This window comes from Amblyraja radiata, unplaced genomic scaffold (assembly GCF_010909765.2).
Source record: "Amblyraja radiata isolate CabotCenter1 unplaced genomic scaffold, sAmbRad1.1.pri S89, whole genome shotgun sequence".
In the NCBI taxonomy this organism is placed as follows: domain Eukaryota; kingdom Metazoa; phylum Chordata; class Chondrichthyes; order Rajiformes; family Rajidae; genus Amblyraja; species Amblyraja radiata.
In genome coordinates, this window is record NW_022630172.1 from 8,222,348 (window position 1) to 8,241,201 (window position 18,854).

Sequence of the window (18,854 nt, forward strand, 5' to 3'; positions counted from 1 at the left end):
ACTCTCATTCCCCAATGCCCTTGACATTTGTTATCCTCCAATATCCTTTAGACAATAGACAACAGGTGCAGGAGTATAGGCCATTCGGCCCTTCGAGCCTGCACCGCCATTCAATGTGATCATGGCTGATCATCCCCAATCAGTACCCCGTTCCTGCCTTCTCCCCATATCCCTGACTCCGCTATCTTTAAGAGCCCTATCTAGCTCTCTCTTGAAAGCATCCAGAGAACCTGCCTCCACCGCCCACTGAGGCAGAGAATTCCACAGACTCACCACTCTCTGTGAGAAAAGGTGTTTCCTGGACTCTGTTCTAAATGGCTTACTCCTTATTCTTAAACTGTGGCCCCTGGTTCTGGACTCCCCCAACATCGGAAACATATTTCCTGCCTCTAGCGTGTACATACCCTTAACAATCTTATATGTTTCAATGGGATGCCCTCTCATCCTAAACTCCAGAGTGTACAAGCCCAGCCGCTCCATTCTCTCATCATATAACAGTCCCGCCATCCCGGGAATTAACCTGGTGAACCTACGCTGGGCTCCCTCAACAGCAAGAATGTCCTTCCTCAACTTAGGGGACCAAAACTGCACACAATACTCCAGGTGTGGTCTCACCAGGGCCCTGTACAACTGCAGAAGGACCTCTTTGCTCCTATATTCGATTCCTCTTGTTATAAAGCCAACATGCCATTGGCTTTCTTCACTGCGTGCTGTACCTGCATGCTTACTTTCATAGACTGATGAACAAGGACCCCCAGATCCCGTTGTACTTCCCCTTTTCCCCCTTCCCATTTAGAAAGATGTGGTTCCATGTATCAACGCATCCAATGCATGTTTGAGCTCAGTAAATTCCCATTTTCCTTTGCCGAATAAGGTTTGACGAGATGTGTTTTACACTGACACAAATACTTTCAACAGAAGTGATGTCTAAACCCTGAGCTGAAGAGGAAGAGGAAGGTCCTGTAGTTTCATAAGACGCAGCGTGAGACTGGGGAAGTCAGTGTGTCACCGTGCTTGGACCTTTGCTGCCCGGTCTCTGGACTCGTTCACCATCAGTCTCTTCCCACAAGGTAGGCGACCTTACTACAGGTTCACTTCAGGTAAAGGTGTGGTTGAACTGGAATCTAGAAATGGAACTCCGTGTTCAATACTTTCTTTTTTGTATTTATTTATTTTTTAAATATAATTTTATTTATTAGTAGTGTACATTACAATATAAGCCAAAAATAACATAATACATTTCCTGTACCACTTTATATTTTAAACTTTGAAAAGAAGAAAAGTAAAGAGAGTTAAATAGGATAGTAAGTGTGTGAAAGAGTGATCAAAAGAGACCCTTAGACATGAAAAGTTCGAAAAAGAGTTAAGAAGCAAGCCATAGAAAAAGAAAAAGAGAAAAAAATAACAGAAGATATAGTATAAAAGTAGAAAAAAGAGCTAAAAGGGATAAACCAACTTTATATTTTTCCTCCCCCTTCACCAGGTCCTGAAACCATTTAATTTCAGAATTCTGTTGCACCTTGTACTTGTAGTAAGTCGATAAATGGAGACCAAAACTTTTGGAAATGGTCTGGTTTGCCTGCTAGAAGGAATCTCATATCTTCCAGGTGTAACGTTTCGAACATATTTGAAATCCACATATTTATTGTTGGTGTTGTGGCGTTTTTCCAGAATTTAAGTATGAGTTTTCCCCCCATTATTAAACAGTAATTAAGTCGGCTCTTTTGGGACACAGTTAGCTCAGGGCTGATTCCATTGTTCCAAAAATAATCAATTCTGAGTTCGGTTTCAGTTTTATTTTAAATAATTTTGTAAAAATTTCAAAGATTTCATTCCAAAATGTTTGGACTTTTCTACAAAAAACAAAGGTACAGTTGCTTCTTGGGATAGACATTTATCACAGATTGGGGAGACATTTGGAAAAAGTTTACTTATTTTAATTTTTGAGTAATATAGTCTACTAGACTAAGTGGGACCCGTTGGGTCCCGGCCTCACACGGGAGGGCTGGACACCCAACACAATATTCCACCTCTGCAGCAATTCCAATATTGCTGGCCAGTGGGAAGGGGGCTTTCTGTTGCGCTAGTATGAGTGTTGTGGGCCGAAGGTACTGATTTCCAGAGGGCTAGTATGGAGTTTGTGGGCCGAATGGATTTTTGGGCTGGCAGCTCAGTCACTGAGGGCTGGCAGTACAATCACTCGGACCTGGCACGCTGGCGGCTGAGAAACTGCCAGAAATTCTGCCCAAAACAGGTGACAGACAGTAAGATAGAGAAGGGGGAGAGGGTGGACTTAATGGATTATTGGGCTGGCAGTTCACTAAATCACGTCTCGTGGGCTGGCAGTGCAGTAACTCACGCCTCGTACGCTGGCAGTTCACTCAGTCATCCCACCTACCTTGAGCCCCCCCCCCCACTCTTCAACTTGCCATTCCCCTCCCACCCACACATTCAGTGCATCTCCAAACAACATCCCCCCCCCCCATGCACTCTTAGTGGCTCTCCCACAGAGCAGCCATTCCTGCCTATTAGGTTCTATTGTGATGAAGAACACACAGCATTAAAAGTGCAAAAAGGTTTTATTAAAGTTTAAAATGTGAATGACTCCTAAAATATTAGAACAATTTAAATTTTAATGATGAGATTTATTAAGTTTTTACTTGTTGTGTCTTGTTGCGTCTTGTTGTGTTCTGCTGCTCACTGCCTCTTGATGACTATTTCCTGTTGATAAAAAGAGACAATTTTAATACAGAGAAAGTCAGCGGTCAAATTTTAAGAAGGAAAATCTGAGAATATCTCAGAAGTCATCATTCAACGAAGCTCGCTATTAATGACAACATTCTTGGGCGATGTTCCATCCTTCAGGAAACCTTTGACATTTCCCTTCATATTTCTGTTGAGCTAGTATGTTGGGCCAAAGGTACTGGTTTCCAGAGGGCTAGTATGGAGTTTGTGGGCGGAATGGATTTTTGGGCTGGCAGCTCAATCACTGAGGGCTGGCAGCTCAGTCACTGAGACCTGTACTGGCAGGGGGGCACCAAAATGCTTGGTGTTGCTGAAGACATCTGGAAGAGTTCTGTCCACAACTTCAAAGCATTCTCTCATAATCATTGGACATTCATCCCAAACAATGACTTTCACTTGCCTCGTGAAATGTGCCGTCTTAGAGTTCTTCTCCATGTTGCACAATGTATCCTCGGCCACTTGGATGGGTATTTTGAATCGAGAATGTGTAGTTATTCCACCAGGCAGAAATGTAGCTGCTATCCTAGAGGATACTACAGCAATAGCCACATCACCTTGACCTCTAACATTTCCTGACATGATATTGAAAAAGCAGCCCAAAGACAATTTCAGTTGTTAATGAACACTGAAGATTTTGTGCAAAACATTTTTTTGAAGTAGAGGCTGTCAGGGTGGGGTGGGGGGTGGTAAACATTGTGCAGCCAAGGGAGGGGCACAGCTTCAGATGGGGGTTCTCGTGAGCTGATGAGAAATGGGGGGGGGGGGGGGGCTCATGCAGGGGATGAGGGCGGCTTCAGTAGGGGGTGCATCCTATAACCAGGCGGAAGTGAGGCATGTCAGTGGAGGAGAGGGGGCAGTGAGCGATTTACTCATGACCTGTGGACTCACTCACTGCCTTGGGATTGACTCATGCCCTTTAGATTGACTGACTCTCACGGCTTGTGGACTGACTGATGCCCGACTTCTGGAGTCACGTCCGACTTTTGTAAACTGAAAACGGTAACATCTACATTGAGGAACAGTTCCTTCCTGACAGCCATCACGCTATTAAACTTAACAAATAAGCTCTGAACTACGAAATACTATATTATTTCACACACACACACATATATATTCACACGTACTCATACACATATATTCATACACACACACACACACATTCACTCACACACATATTCAGACACACACACGTACACACACACATATTCACACACACACACACACACACACATTCAGACACACACACGTACACACACATCTTCACACACACACGCACATATTTACACACACACACACACACACATTCTCACACATACACACATATTCACACTCACACACACTCTCATACACATATTCACAAACAGACTCATTCACGCACACACAAACTCAATGACACTCACATTCACACAAAGACCCCCACACACACACACACACACATAGACTCATATTCACATGCTCATACACACACACACACACTCATACACACGGACTCCCTCACTCACACACATATATACAGACTCATCCCCCACCTCAAGACACTGCCCTATGGGTGGTAAATGTCGTGCAGCCAAGAGCAGCTTCAGGCGGGGATTGTCGTGAGCTGATGAGAAGGGGGTGGGGTGTCCTCATGCAGGGGATGTGGACGGCTTCAGTAGGGGGTGCATCCTATAGCCAGGCTGAGGGCAGCGTCTTGAGGTGTCAGTGGAGGAGAGGGGCAGTGAGCGATTTACTCATGACCTGTGGACTCACTGCCTTGGGATTAACTCATGGCCTTTGGACTGACTCTCACAGCTTGTGGACTGACTGATGCCTGACTTCTGGAGTCACGTCCGACTTCTGTACTGAAACCTAACATCTACATTGAGGAACAGCTTCTTCCTGACAGACATCACACTACTAAACTTAACAAATAAGCTCTGAACTACGAAATATTATATTATTTCACACACACATATATTCACATGCACTCACACACATATGCACACACACTCATATTCACACACACACATATAATCACGCACACACACACACACATATAATCGCACACACACATATTCACTCACACACATATTCACACACATACACACACACGTAAATATTCACACACACACACAGAGGGAGGTTTCACGGCAGTCGGGTCACGACCCATGAACCGTACGGTTCCGACGCTGCACCAAATGGATTACACGCGATGTACTGCAGGTAGGCACTTACCATTGTTTCCAACTCCATCTTCCAGGGAGATGCTAACCGCATTTCATTGACTCTGTACTGTACACTGACAACGACAATTAAAGTTGAATCTGAATCTGAATCTGAACGTAGCGGATCCGTTAAAACCCGCCGAAAATGTCTATTTTTGCGCTGCAAATAATTATGGAAATCGGGATGAGCATGTGAGACATTCACCTACTTCAGAATTCCAAAAGTGAGGAGAAATGACGTTCGATATAAGTGAGAACTGAAGGGACAACAGACAAGAGTGCTTAGCGAACATTGGCCGTTTGCTCACTACATTTCATCAACACTGAGGCATTATTTGTGTTTTTTCTTGATTCCTTTGGCATATAAAAAGTTTCAGAAGTGATAAATCTGGCTGTATTTTTTTCAATAAATCGCCCATGGTTCTCAAGTGGGTTTTTACGTACAAAATGAAAACGCATCTGAAGAAAAATGTACACACACATACCCAGACATCCCAGATTACTGAAGTGACAATATTCCAGCAGCAGAATCCACCTAGTGAATGTAATTGTGTGCGGCCAATTCTAAAATGCCCCAGGGTCAGGAGTTTCAAACTGGCTGTACTCAATACAACATTTGCCAACTACCAATTTACTGATCCTTAGTCTAAAACTGCGCCTTGTTTCAAAACAGAGAATGTACAAAATGAGGCCGAGGTTTCTCTGCAACAGTTTGCCAGCTGGTTTGATGTTGGGTTTCTTGGTTTTCCTGCTTCGACCAGTTTCCACACAGAGTAAGTACTTTCTCTTCACCGGTCACAATCACCTTGCATTAATTATCATTGTCCGTGTAAACCCGCACTCTATTGTCAATCTCACTTTCCTCTCGACATCCCTGAATGTGTTGCTGCTTCACAAACCCACGCCATCCTTGCTGGACCTCCATTCCACATCCCTGAATGTGTTGCTGCTTCACAAACCCACGCCATCCTTGCTGGACCTCCATTCCACATCCCTCTATGTGTTGCTGTTTCACAAATCCGCCCCATCCTTGCTGGACCTCCATTTATGAGCCCATCCCATCAACTCCCTCTCCTTCTCCTGCACCGACACGGTCCTTATCAAAGTCAAAAATGGCCTCCTGTGAACTTGTAGCAGAGTTAAACTCTCCCTCCTCATCCCGCTCAGCCTCTGCAGCCTTTGACACGGTTGTCCACACCATCCTCCCCAAATATCTCCTCACCACAGTCCATGTGGGTGGAACTTCCCTTGACTTTTCGATCCAGTCGCAGCCCGAGAACCAGACGCAATGTCTTCACTTCACGCTCCCACAAAGTCCCTTCAAAACCAGGTGTAGTTCCTCCACTAACCCCAACACAACCCCCTATCCCCACCTCCCTCCCCCTCCCCCACTCACTCACTCACTCGCTCATGTGATGAAATATCCCTGCATCAATCAGGCCAGGTTATTCCACACACACATCTCTTCACAAACCGTGACTTCCTCGCTGGGGTTTCCAAGGAAGATCACAACTGTCTGGAATTAAATGCAGTTCAAAATTAATTATTACAGATATGGGGTGGGTGGGGAAAATGTGTTTTAAATGTTAATTCTTCATTGTTAGTATTCGCAACAGAAAACAGAAATCGAATGTATTTCTTGGATAATGGAGATGTCATTGTGTTAAACGGACCGGACAATGCTGAGAAAGACGCTGTTGTTGTCTGGGAATGGAAACCACACTCAGGGAAGGAAATCGGAAAATTGTCGACTTTTAGAAGAATGAGGAACTTTTGGATCAAAGATAACGCCGCTGGCAACTTGTACCCGGAGATGAAAGTGAATTCCTATACCCTTGATCTAACAATTGATAAACCCACATTTAAATTGGCGGGAATTTTCACTTTGACTCAAACAGAACCGAGAAAGCAAATCCTGAAACAATATGAAATATTTGGGATGAAAGGTGAGTGGGTGCGATAAGGATCAATAATGTTGAATTAATCTCTGTAAATATTGTCACCTCTAATGAATGATGAGAGATGGCGGGAATTATGAGACTTCTTCCACCCGGTGAAAAGTCAAACAACTGGGGAAGTGATTTTGTTCATTGATTCTGTAATGATCAGCAGGGATGGGTGATAATAGTTTGATGACTTCACTGGGAACTGCAAATCAATGAATCTAGCCACAGCGAATACCATGGTCTTCTTGCCGGCACACGGTAAGGTGATCGCGGCAAGCAAGGTGGTATGGAACCAATGTGTCCGTGTAGTGGTCCCGGGGTAACACTGCTATTTAATGTTACCCTGTGACCAGGTGGATGGAAGTCCATTCATCACCTGTGGAACATGAGCTCTGCCATAGAGTTCACCTCTTGAGACCAATCAGATACACCTAGGAGTGGAAATAGATGCATTTTCAACAGGTTGTGAATATTTGAAACAGAGCATGTGTAAATACAACAATGCCTGTATGTTGCCGGTTTCAACTGCAGTCCCACGGTGAACAGCCGGCATTTAACACAATCATCCCCTCCAAGCTGGTTACCAAACTCACAGAACTGGGTCTCTGCGCATCCCTCTGCAATTGGATCCTCGACTTCCTTATTCACAGACTGTTCGTATTAGTGGAAATGTGTCAGCCTCAATAACAATCAGCACGGGAGCACCTCAAGGCTGCGTGCTCAGCCCCCTGCTGTACTCACTCTATACTCATGACTGCGTAGCCGGTCATAGTGCGAGCTCCATCATCAAGTTCGCTGACGACACCACTGTTGTCGGACGTATCACTGATGGGGATGAGTCACAGTATAGAAGAGAGATCGAGCAACTGTCCATATGGTGCCAGCACAATAACCTGGCCCTCAACACCAGCAAAACCAAGGAACTGATTGTGGACTTTGGAAAGGGTAGGATGGGGACCCACAGCCCCGTTTATATCATCGGGTCGATGGTGAAAAGGGTCAAGAGCTTCAAATTTCAGGACGTGCATCTTTCCAAAGATCTCTCCTGGTCCCAGAACACTGATGCAACTATAAAGAAAGCTCATCAGCTCCTCTACTTCCTGAGAAGATTACGGAGAGTCGGTTTGTCAAGGAGGACTCTCTCTAACATCTATATGTGCACAGTAGAGAGCATGCTGACCGGTTGCATCGTGGCTTGGTTCGGCAACTTGAGCGCCCTGGAGCAGAAAAGGCTGCAAAAAGTAGTAAACACTGCCCAGTCCATCATCTGCTCTGACCTCTCTTCCATCGAGGGGATCTATCACAGTCGCTGCCTCAAACAGGCTGGCAGCATCATCAAAGACCCACACCATCCTGGCCACACACGCATCTCTCCGCTACCATCAGGTAGAAGGTACAGGAGCCTGAAATCTGCAACACCAGTTTCAGGAACAGCTACTTCCCCACAGCCATCAGACTATTAAACACAACTTCAAACAAACTCTAAACTATAACAGCCTATTGTACTTTATCTGTTTATTTATGTGTGTATATATAAATATTCTATGGTATATGGACACACTGATCTGTTCTGTATTGATGCCTACAATATTCTGTTGTGCTGCAGCAAGCAAGAATGTCATTGTCCTATCTGGGACTTGACTTGTACAAACCACTACTCACTCTGAATCTCATTGATATGTTTTTCACAGTTGAAGCAAGTCCACAGAGGCCTCTGCTGGGCAGTGACATTACACTCAGCTGCACCATCTCCAGACTCTCAGATACAGTCAGTCTTCAGTGGAGACCCATGGACTCATCCCAGCAGAACAGGAGCAACACTGATCACATCCGCCTGGATAACACGGTCTATCTGATGGTTCAACACGTTACAGTGGACGATGGGAAGCTGTATGTGTGTGAAGTGCGGGAAAACGGAACCATTCTTCACACAAGTAACGGAGATTTTACTGTAGAGAACGGTGAGTGTGCACACCTCCCATTGGATATAGAAACATAGAAAACAGGTGCAGGAGGAGGCCATTCGGCCCTTCGAGCCAGCACCGCCATTCAATGTGATCATGGCTGATCGTCCCCAATCAATAACCCTTGCCTTCCTTCTCCCCACATCCCTTGACTCCACAGGAACTGATCCTGAATCTATTGAACATTGTAAAATGATCACCAATGCGTCCACTATTTCTAGAGCCACATCCCTGAGGACCCTGGGATGTAGACCATCAGGCCCAGGGGATTTATCATCCTTCAGTCCCATTAGCCTACCCAATACTATTTCTCGCCTAATGAAAATGTATTTCAATTCCTCCACCCCCTTAGATCCTCTGTCCTCCAGTACACCTGGGAGATTGTCTGTGTCTTCCTTAGTGAAGACAGATCCGAAGTACCTATTCATCTCTTCTGCCATTTCCGTGTTGCCCATAATCGGTATAGGTAGAGCTGCGAAACACTAAGGGGCAGAAAACGCTGGTGTGTGTTGTGTACAGGCCACCTAACAGTAGTAGTGAAGTTGGAGATGGTATCAAACAGGAAATTAGAAATGCGTGCGACAAAGGCAAAACAGTTATAATGGGTGACTTCAATCTACATATAGATTGGGTGAATCAAATTGGCAGGGGTGCTGAGGAAGAGGATTTCTTGAAATGTATGCGGGATAGTTATCTAAATCAACATGTAGAGGAACCAACGAGAGAGCAGGCTATTTTAGACTGGGTATTGAGTAATGAGGAAGGGTTAGTTAGCAGTCTTGTTGTACGTGCCCCCTTGGGCAAGAGTGACCATAATATGGTTGAGTTCTTCATTAGGATGGAGAGTGACATTGTTAATTCAGAAACAATGGTTCTGAACTTAAAGAAAGGTAACTTTGAGGGTATGAGACGTGAATTGGACAAGATTGACTGGCAATTAATTCTAAAAGGGTTGACGGTGAATATGCAATGGAAGACATTTAAAGACTGCATGGATGAACTACAAAAATTGTTCATCCCAGTTTTTCAAAAGAATAAATCAGGGAAGGTAGTGCATCCGTGGATAACAAGGGAAATCAGGGATAGTATCAAAGCGAAGGATGATGCGTACAAATTAGCCAGAAAAAGCAGCATACCGGAGGACTGGGAGAAATTCAGAGACCAGCAGAGGAGGACAAGGGCTTAATTAGGAAAGGAAAAATAGATTATGAAAGAAAACTGGCAGGGAACATAAAAACTGACTGCAAAAGTTTTTATAGATATGTGAAAATATAGAGATTAGTTAAAACAAACGTAGGTCCCTTGCAGTCAGAAACAGGTGAGTTGATCATGGGGAACAAGGATATGGCGGACCAATTGAATAACTACGTTGGTTCCGTCTTCACTAAGGAAGACATAAATAATCTGCCGGAAATAGCAGGGGACCGCGGGTCAAAGGAGTTGGAGGAATTGAGTGAAATCCAGGTTAGCCGGGAAGTGGTGTTGGGTAAATTGAATGGATTAAAGGCCGATAAATCCCCAGGGCCAGATAGACTGCATCCCAGAGTACTTAAGGAAGTAGCTCCAGAAATAGTGGATGCATTAGTAATAATCTTTCAAAACTCTTTAGATTCTGGAGTAGTTCCTGAGGATTGGCGGGTAGCAAACGTAACCCCACTTTTTAAGAAGGGAGGGAGAGAGAAAACGGGGAATTACAGACCAGTTAGTCTAACATCGGTAATGGGGAAACTGCTAGAGTCAGTTATTAAAAATGGGATAGTAGCACATTTGGAAAGTGGTGAAATCATTGGACAAAGTCAGCATGGATTTACAAAAGGTAAATCATGCCTGACGAATCTTATAGAATTTTTCGAGAATGTAACTAGTAGAGTGGATAGGGGAGAACCAGTGGATGTGGTGTATCTGGACTTCCAGAAGGCTTTCGACAATGTCCCACATAAGAGATTAGTATACAAATTTAAAGCACACGGCATTGAGGATTCAGTATTGATGTGGATAGAGAACTGGCTGGCAAACAGGAAGCAAAGAGTAGGAGTAAACGGGTCCTTTTCACAATGACAGGCAGTGACTAGTGGGGTACCGCAAGGCTCAGTGCTGGGACCCCAGCTATTTACAATATATATTAATGATCTGGATGAGGGAATTGAATGCAATATCTCCAAGTTTGCGGATGACACGAAGCTGGGGGGCAGTGTTAGCTGTGAGGAGGATGCTAGGAGGCTGCAAGGTGACTTGGATAGGCTGGGTGAGTGGGCAAATGTTTGGCAGATGCAGTATAATGTGGATAAATGTGAGGTTATCCAATTTGGTGACAAAAACAGGAAAGCAGACTATTATCCAAATGGTGGCCGATTAGCAAAAGGGGAGATGCAGCGAGACCTGGGTGTCATCGTACACCAGTCGTTGAAAGTAGGCATGCAGGTGCAGCAGGCAGTGAAGAAAGCGAATGGTATGTTAGCTTTCATAGCAAAAGGATTTGAGTATAGGAGCAGGGAGGTTCTACTGCAGTTGTACAGGGTCTTGGTGAGACCACACCTGGAGTATTGCGTACAGTTTTGGTCTCCAAATCTGAGGAAGGACATTATTGCCATAGAGGGAGTACAGAGAAGGTTCACCAGACTGATTCCTAGGATGTCAGGACTGTCTTATGAAGAAAGACTGGATAGACTTGGTTTATACTCTCTAGAGAGGGGATCTTATAGAAACTTACAAAATTCTTAAGGGGTTGGACAGGCTAGATGCAGGAAGATTGCTCCCGATGTTGGGGAAGTCCAGGACAAGGGGTCACAGCTTAAGGATAAGGGGGAAATCCTTTAAAACCGAGATGAGAAGAACTTTTTTCACACAGAAGGTGGTGATTCTCTGGAACTCTCTGCCACAGAGGGTAGTCGAGGCCAGTTCATTGGCTATATTTAAGAGGGAGTTAGATGTGGCCCTTGTGGCTAAAGGGATCAGGGGGTATGGAGAGAAGGCAGGTACGGGATACTGAGTTGGATGTCAGCCATGATCGTATTGAATGGCGGTGCAGGCTCGAAGGGCCGAATGGCCTACTCCTGCACCTAATTTCTATGTTTCTATGTATCTATAATAATTTCACCCGTGTCAGCCTTCAAGGGACCCACATTTAACTTTGCTACTCTTTTTCCCCTAAAGAAGCTTTTACTGTCCTACTTTATATTCCTGGCCAGCTTCCCTTCGTACTTCATCTTTTCAGCCTGTATTGCCCGTTTTGTTTCCTTCTGTTGTCCCATGAAAGTTTCCCAATCCTCTGGCTTCCGGCTACTCTTTGCTGTGTTATACATCTTTACTTTTAGTTTTATTCTATCCCTAACTTCTCTTGTCAGCCACGGTTGCCTCCTACTCCCCTTACAATCTTTCTTCCTTTTTGGATTGAAATGATCCTGCATCTTCCGGATTATGCCCAGAAATTCCTGCCATTGCTGTTCCACCCTCATTCCTGCTAGGATCCCTTTCCAGTCTACCTTGGCCAGCTCCTCTCTCATGCCTTCATAGTCCCCTTTGTTCAACTGCATCACTGCCCTTTCTGATTTAACCTTCTCCTTCTCAAATTGAGAAGTAGACACTTGTATCACGGTGCTTCTTGTAATATTATATGTGCGCTCCGTGAAGAACTGTGGCAGTGACCAACTGCTCTCCAGTATAAAATGCTGCAATGATCAGGGAGAAGTTTCCAGAAAGTCTCTGTGTGGAGCAGCTGCCTGCTTGTCTCTACGTGACAGACACACAGCACAGGAGGGCGATGTCTGTCTGTAACCATTGTTCAGTAAAGTATTTTGTCAGTTTATCTTGCCATCAATGCTCCAGTATCTGAGACTGAGATACTGATACAGGACTCACGTCAAAGTGTCAGATAGAAAGTGTAGTCACCAGCACTTGCTGCTCACACACACACTGGGGGTCCCGACGCACACATCAACACTGAACAACAATCCATCCCCTCTCCCCACACTGACCCTTCTCTCCATGTCTGGTGTTGCTTGAAGTGTTTCCAGCTGCTGCAGACTCGGGCTTGGGATCAGCATTCAGCTGGGAGCAGGACCCGGGAACAGGGAAGGACAGGGAATCAATGGGGGTGAATGGGAGAGGGATGGTGGGATTAATGGTAATGTGCCGATCCACTTGAAGTGCCAACGTGTCCGGGTCAGTCCCCGTGCAGGCATCCTCTGGGCTGCTTCTGTCCACAGCCTGAACCTGAACCCGAACCTGAACCTGAACCAGAACCCGAACCCAAACCCGAACCGGAACCTGAACCTGAACCTGACCCACCTCCTGCAGACTGACAGAGACATTCACCACCCACACCGCTCTCGGGAGTCTCCGGGAGGTTTCATTCCATCCCGGGACATTCCCGGACAGTCCGGGTGTGGGGGCCAACCTCATTTGAAATGTAGAGTGGAATATCCAAACTTCACTGCAACTTACTGCCGTACAGCACATTGTATTTTATAATGATCTGATGAGTTTAGTGCAGCATTCATGAAAGATGTTACATTTGAAACTTGATCAGTTGAACAAAATACCACGAATGTTTATAAGAATACGGTTGAGAATCTGTGTATGACACAGTAACTGTAATACTGAAAGGAGTTATCCTCTGTCTCTCTGATACAGATTTACATAATGGCGGATACATACTTTACCGCTCCAGCACCGGTCACAGTGAACTTCACCTGGTTTGTTCTGGGAGTTATGGTGATAGCTATTCCCGTGCTGAGTGGACCTGGTCACCTCGTCACCTTCAACCGCTGAAAGTAATAACATCTGCAGCACGTTCTCAGCCCATCATCATCAATGTCAATGGGAACAACTTCGTGAATCGACTGGTGACCTCAGGGAAACTCTACGATGGCAAGGATTTCAGTGTGAGGATTGTCCCCGTTGTGTTTCAAGATGCCGGACTTTACGCCTGTGATCTGGAGGGAAATCGATTTCCCACCATTGATCTAATCACAGTGAAAGGTAGGAGTCAGAATATTGCCACTGAGTTTACTGATGAACTTATTGTTTAAAATGTAAACAACCTGCTTGTTTCCACAGTCACAGCTGAACCGTCTGATGCAGTGACTGAGGGAGACAACGTTACCCTGATCTGCTCTGTGTCTCATGACACTGGGTCAATGAGACTGGTTTGGATCAATGGCGATGGCAAACGTGTTGGAGAAAAGACACTGACTGAGGAAGAGACATCACTGAGTCTGGTTATTCAGAAAGCTGAGAGAGGCAGAGGGAACTGGAGATGTGTTTTGTTTGATCAAGACCTGCCCCGGCTTTTTGTCCCGAACTATCAGGAGCCCTGTGGTAAGTGATAAGGGTTTGTTCTTCATACTTAGAGTCACGATTGAGTTTTGATGTCCTGACATTTGATAGGGGAATATAGTTGTACCTTGACTGTAGTAAATACTTGACATTAAAGGCATTTCCAAACAAAATTCTAACTGCAGATTTCACAAGGACCAATAACAACCTTCAACCACTGCTGGAATATTAATTATACTTCTTCCTGTATCTTCTTCGTCTTGCGTGTGGCGTGCACAGCCTAAAGTTGTTGGACAACTTGTTCTATTTGATCTTCCGTTTGTACACGTCGAGTTGATTGCATTAGTTGAAACAGGGCGGACCACGTGAAGGTTGCAAACTTCCACCCCTTTTTCCTGTATAATCCTAAATAAAACAATTTCTCTCAAAGTCTCCATATTTCCATCAATGCCCAATGCTACAGATCAAAGTGTCACTTCACTGGAGCCTGCCAATTGCTGGCATAATGTTATATCAGTGAATAAAGCAACAACAAATATGAAGTATTTTGTGTTTACATGTTACAGAAACACAGATCTTTCAAACCCATACATGGGGGTAACATTGAAGCAAGATTACACCTTTATAAAACGGACATCTCTTTAAATAAACCCAAGTGAATGAGCCATGCCTCTCACACCTCACTGGGTAATGGATAGAACAGGTTTGTAGGGATATGGACCAAGCGTGGGGGAGGTGGGACTAGTGTAACTGGGACATGTAAGTTGGGCTGAAAGATTTGTTTCCACACTGCATCACTCTATGACTCTATTAGCGCCTCAGGCAATACGGCCCAGAGTAAGAATTCAGATCCTGTAGAGTCTCAGCTGTGAAACTGTATCCACGCCCTCTTGTGTAGACACCTGGTTGACATCAGTTTAGATAATGAATCAACCTATTTTGTGTATATTCAAACCCAAAACATATTCACAATGTTCCAAAAGTAGTGAAGCAGAAACTATCAACCAGAAGTACTCAGATGTTATGGACACGAAATAAAAGGTACCCTAGACTTAGACGTGGCACAAATATTTCTCACTGTGTCCCAGTGTCTAATTCAGAATGTTGTCACATCACAGACAGGAGTATTTAATTATGAAACACTGTGGAGAAAGGAAATTAAAATGTCAATTTGGTCCTTCACAGGATCATTAGACATTTCGTCCTCCACAGACATTAGGATCATCGTAGTTCTGGGCTACTTGGTGATTAAACTGGTCGTTGCTCTTGGACTAATTTGCTGCTCGTGGAGGATGAACAGGGTGAGAATTTCATGACCTTTTCAATATATCAGAAACCAATGGCGGGCTGTCTCTGGCATTGAGGAAATGGCTGTTCACAGAACATATTAGAGTGATGACAATCTGTATGTTAGTGTTTTGTATCGAACAGTGCAGCACAGAAATATTGTGTGGACGTGGCATCGAAGGACGAGAATCTGAAGCAAAGAAGTCGAAGACAAATAACCGAATGGAAACAAAGCTGAAACGCCAAATAATCGAATGGAAACAAAGCCGCAACGCCAAATAACCGAATGGAAACGAAGCTGAAACGCCAAATAACTGAATGGGCGGGAGGCTGAAACGCCAACTTACCGAATGGAAACAAAGCTGAAACGCCAACTCACCGAATGACCGCTCTGCCGAAAAGTCAAATAATGGCTTATGTGTGAAAATGACCCCCACCCTCCCGTCTCCACCGGCCAGTGATGTGATGGACGCGGGCGTCTGGAACAATTGCTGACAAGTCCCAACCCCCGCCGACGTCATGTCCATTATTTGACTTTTCAGCAGAGCGGCCATTCGGTTCGTTGCCGTTTTGGTTTTGTTTCCATTCGGTTATTTGGCGTCGACTTCTTTTCTTCAGCTTCTCGTCCTTCAATGCCACATCCGGGTACCACAGAATTAGGCCCCTTTTGGCCCATAATGTCGATGTTGGTCATGAAGCTAATTTAAACTAATCCTTTTGCCTACTCATGATCTAAATCTCTCCATTCCCTGCATATTAATGAGCCTATCTAAAAACCTCTTAAACTAATTTATTTTACCTACTCATAGAAATATAGAAAATAGGTGCAGGAGTAGGCCATTCGGCCCTTCGAGCCTGCATCGCCATTCGATATGATCATGGCTGATCATACAACTCAGTATCCCATCCATGCCTTCTCTCCATACCCTTGATCCCTTTAGCCACAAGGGACACATCTAACTCCTTCTTAAATATAGCCAATGAACTGGCCTCAACTACCTTCTGTGGCAGAGAATTCCACAGATTCACCACTCTCTGTGTAAAAAATGATTTTCTCATATCGGTCCTAAAAGACTTCCCTCTTATCCTTAAACTGTGACCCCTAGTTCTGGACTTCCCCAACATCGGGAACAATCTTCCTGCATCCAGCCTGTCCAACCCCTTAAGAATGTTGTAAGTTTCTATAAGATCCCCCCCCCCCCAATCTTCTGAATTCCAGCGTGTACAAGCCGAGTCTATCCAGTCTTTCTTCATATGAAAGTCCTGTCATCCCAGGAATCAGTCTGGTGAACCTTCTCTGTACTCCCTCTATCACAAGGATGTCTTTCCTGAGATTAGGAGACCAAAACTGTACGCAATACTCCAGGTGTAGTCTCACCAAGACCCTGTACAACTGCAGTAGAACCTCCCTGCTCCTATATTCAAATCCTTTTGCTAGGAAATCATGATCCAAACCTCTCCATCCCCTGCTTATTAATGTACCTATCTAAATAATGTGCCTATCTAACTATCTAAAAACCTACTCATGATCCAAACCTCTCATTCCCTGCATATTAATGAGCCTATCTAACTATCTAAAAACCTCTTAAATGCCACTCTCAGAGCTGTTTCTACCACAACCCTTCATAAAACTTCATAGATGTTGCATTTTTTCCCCACTCAAATGCAGACGACATCCTGGTAAATCACTTCTGCATCTTCTCCAAAGCCTTCACATCCTTCCTTCAATGGGGCTACAGAACTCCTCGTTTTCCTAATGAGTGTTTATGTTTACATGAAATGGCCATGTAAATGTTCCCAACTTTGTCTCCAAACTCCCTCTTACCTATCACTTCCAGACAATTATTTATCATTGCAGGATAAACTCCTTATTTAAAACATATTTGTTGCTCTTGTTTGATACAGCTGCAGCAATCCACGGGAAGTTACAGCAAATGTCACAAACAATTCAAACGAAGCTGTCGCATTGCAGACCCTGAACTCTGACCCCGATCTGAGGGATCAGAATGAATGACCCAGCGCAGAAGAGGCCGTTCAGCCCATCAGGCTCATGTCCAAGGAAATCTGTATTCCTACAAAAATATTGAGACCGAACAGATACTTTGGAAATAGATTTGTGGGTTTATTGTGCATTTGCTTTGTGCTTGTTTGGTTGTCATCTCTCCGAACTGTCGTAAGTCTGTCTTGTACGCAGACCCCAAATTAAGGAGACTCCACCCTCCCAATCAAGTCCTGGAGTCTGTCCCAACCCCATCTCTTTTTTCCAGCTTTCTCCCCCAACTCCATCAGTCCAAAGAAGGGTCCAGACCCGACACGTCACCTGTCCATTCCCCTCCAAAGTGCCGGTAGAACTCAGCAGGTCTGCCATCCGTGGTGGGAAACGGATGGAGAAGTGTTCCTATTACAAGCTCTCCTTGGCCCTGTCAAGAATGCAGTGTCCATTCTTGGGATGAGATGCAAGGTCCGAGCTGACCAGTCATCGACAGCCCCCCTTCCCTTCCCTCGTGGGCCATCTCTTTGTCATTCCTCTGTCTTCCTCTCGCTGGATGGCAAGCAGAACCATCTTGGCTTAACAGTAGATGCTTTTGCATCTTCTGGCTGGATAGCTGTGCAAGTGTGGGCCTTCTTCATGAGGATGTCTTTGGATCATGGAAGTTCAAAGGGACTTTTATGTAGTGTATCGGCAGTGAGTGAGCGGAGACTGCGGAGGGTTCAACAGTCCCGACCACGGGTGAACAAAAGGGGAAGATGATTGAACTTTATTACCTTCCATTGCAGTGAGGAATGTAGATTCCGCTGTGGTGGATGTTGATGTTAGATTGTATTTTATGTGGCTGTGTGTCTTGTTGCTTTTTACTCAGTGTGGCTGTGTGGTAACTCAAATATTACTGGACCTTAATTGGTGCATGTGACAATAAATTCCAACTTGAACTAGATCAGCTTTTGTCTATTTATTAAAACAAGGATAATGCTGACTGATCGTGCACAATTGTGACGGTTTGATTTCAAAGACAGGACAGGAGCATTCCCTGAGGGATTCGGGTGGTTGGGGAAGGTTGTGTCTGTGTTTTTCCTCTCAGTTGTTGTCCGGGGAGGAAGGAGGCGGCACTCGGTCCGTCTGGGCTAGGATGCACGGGAGGTGGCACTCGGCCCGTCGGGGCTAGGATGCACTGAAGGAAGGAGACGGCACTCGGCCCATCGGGGCTAGGATGCGCGGGAGGAAGGATACGGCATTCGGCCCGTCGGGGCTAGGATGCACGGGAGGCTGGAGGAGACACTCGGCCCGTCGGGGCTAGGATGCACGGGAGGATGGAGACGGCACTCAGCCCGTCGGGGCTAGGATGCGCGGGAGGAATGGAGACGGTACTCAGCCCGTCGGGGCTAGGATGCACGGGAGGAAGGCTGAGCTTGGATTGAGGCTTGGAAGGCTG

At 45.1% G+C, this 18,854-nt stretch overlaps 1 protein-coding gene and 1 long non-coding RNA gene across 2 annotated transcripts; both read left to right on the forward strand.

Annotated features, from left to right (window-relative positions):
• Positions 1 to 945: 945 nt before the first annotated feature.
• Positions 946 to 6,602, forward strand: LOC116969628. Its single transcript, XR_004410866.1, has 3 exons — positions 946 to 1,070; positions 5,623 to 5,722; positions 6,566 to 6,602. It is a non-coding gene; the product is annotated as an uncharacterized LOC116969628 (long non-coding RNA).
• A 109-nt stretch (positions 6,603 to 6,711) lies between these two features.
• On the forward strand, positions 6,712 to 14,335 carry LOC116969606. The gene is made up of 4 exons (XM_033016436.1): positions 6,712 to 6,895; positions 8,587 to 8,856; positions 13,648 to 13,839; positions 13,918 to 14,335. Exons 1-4 carry the CDS (start codon positions 6,712 to 6,714, stop codon positions 14,184 to 14,186), a joined length of 915 nt encoding a protein of 304 aa, XP_032872327.1. The 3' UTR covers positions 14,187 to 14,335.
• Positions 14,336 to 18,854: the final 4,519 nt, after the last annotated feature.